Source organism: Nematolebias whitei, chromosome 1, assembly GCF_014905685.2.
Source record: "Nematolebias whitei isolate Nwh7 chromosome 1, NemWhi1, whole genome shotgun sequence".
NCBI classification, from domain to species: domain Eukaryota; kingdom Metazoa; phylum Chordata; class Actinopteri; order Cyprinodontiformes; family Rivulidae; genus Nematolebias; species Nematolebias whitei.
Window position 1 is genome coordinate 38,753,213 of NC_056498.1, and position 1,932 is coordinate 38,755,144.

A 1,932-nucleotide genomic window follows, 5' to 3' on the forward strand; every position below is an offset into this window, starting at 1 on the left:
TTCAGCCTGTCCGACTTCATCGATGAAGAGTGATACAGAAAATACATTTATATTTGTGGCCACTTCTGAGCTCCATCATATCAGAGGTGAAGAGTAAAAACAGTTTTCGAGAGTTTTCAGTAACTTCGTCTATTTTTCCTGTGCAACAACGTTTAAATAAATTCTGCTTTCCACCCTGGAGTGAGTTTTAAACTGATCGTTAGAGACATTTAGAGCTGCGCACGGTTACAGGTACACAAAACGTACAAAGGTTGTTGTTGTTTTTGTTCTAAAACAGATTTTCTTCTTCGTCCGTCAGAATCAAACGAGGTCGACTGTGGGAGGAGGAATTATTCTGGTGGTTCGTGTCACCTCCCACCTTGACTTGGATGTTTTATATAACTCACAGTGTTTGTCGTGTTCTGTGACCGTCCCTTCGGTAAAACTGGATCACCTCAGGACGCTTTATCGATTAAACAATTATTGGCCTAATGAATTACCAATAACATAATAATAATAATGAACAAACGAGCTCGTTAAACCTCTCACTCTTGTTTCTGCTGCTTTTCTCATTTTACAGATGTTTTCATTGTAAATCCAAGTGCGGAGGCTTATATGACACCACAGATGAATTCATTTCTGGCCTGCAGGAGTAAAAATCAATAACGCTGTACTTTCTGCACCTGAATGCAAATGCTCACCTGGTGTCGGCGCCTCCCACCTGAACTGTTCTGTTCTGCAGGGGAGCGCGTGGAGCGACTGCCTGTACGGATGCTGCTGCTACCCTCTGTCCTGGCTCCAGATCTCCAGAGAGCTGAAGAGAAGAGCAGCATCCCACGCCGCCTCCTCCTCCTCCTCCGCACACAGATATTCTGCTCTGACCTCCCAGCAGGAGGCGCACCTGATCTAGACCGAGCCAGGACCTCCTGCAGCTGCTCCCACAGAGGAAAACACATTTAATACAAGTCTTTTTTTTTTTAATAGTTTAATTTTGAGTAATAATCTCATTGTTGTGAACATTTATAACTATCCAGATTTTTAACAATAATCTAGTAAGTAAAAGCTGAGCAATAATGGTTTTGTCTAAATCAGTGTCTGTCTGTTAGCAAAATATCTAACGAACCACAAGACAAATTTAATTGAAACTTGCAGAAAGTAATCCCAGGATAAACATCTACAGCTGATAATATTTTGGAGTCAACCCCTTTCAAAATGGCTGCCACAGCTAATCGACTTTAGGAAACACCAAACAGGCGACAGCCCAGCTAATTTAGCAGATTTGGAGCTGTAGTTTGGCGTGGCAGTAGCTGAGAGTCCTCCACAACACGCACTCTAAGCAATACATATTGGGAAAAATCTCTGCTTCAAATTTTGGCATTGATTCTTGGCGTTGACCCTGTCTGTCTGTTAGCAAAATAAACCACTGGACAGGTTTAAATGAAACTCTCTGCAAATAATCGTTGGGTTCACGTCTAGAACTGTTTAGCTTTTGGGGTCAACCCAATTAAAGGTGGCTACCACAGCTCATCGAAATCACCCAACACAAAAATAGCTCTAACTCAGCCAGTTTTATAGACATTGAGCTAAAAATGGGTGTGGTAGTAGCTGAGAGTCTTCACTAACAAATCACATCATGTCTGCAGTGGTGCTTCTTGTTATTTTCAAGGTTTGAGCAGAACAGCAACAGCTTCGTCACCCCTCGACGTACAGTGAGACGATTTAGTCTTTAGCTCTGGTATGAAAGGCAGAGGGCAGTGTGCGTTCCTTCAGGCCTTTAAAAGCCTTTTTGTTTGTTTGTTTTTGTTTTAGCTAGACTCTTTAAAGGTAACATGACCAAAACTGTATTTAAATTCTAAAATGACCTAAATCATAGCTAAAACTAGAAACATGGTATAGCTAAAAGCTAAAAGGAGCAATACTGAATCTAATAACTAAACTTGTCAAAAATCCTGG

General features: G+C 41.3%; 1 protein-coding gene across 1 annotated transcript in view; it reads left to right on the forward strand.

Annotated features, from left to right (window-relative positions):
• LOC119417118 (cornifelin homolog B-like) overlaps nt 1-889 on the forward strand; it is a 5,676-nt gene extending 4,787 nt beyond the window's left edge. The window contains exon 3 of the mRNA XM_037684333.1: nt 722-889. Within this exon, the coding sequence (XP_037540261.1) occupies nt 722-889 (168 nt within the window). The remainder of the gene's footprint in view (nt 1-721) is intronic.
• The last annotated feature ends 1,043 nt before the right edge of the window (nt 890-1,932 follow it).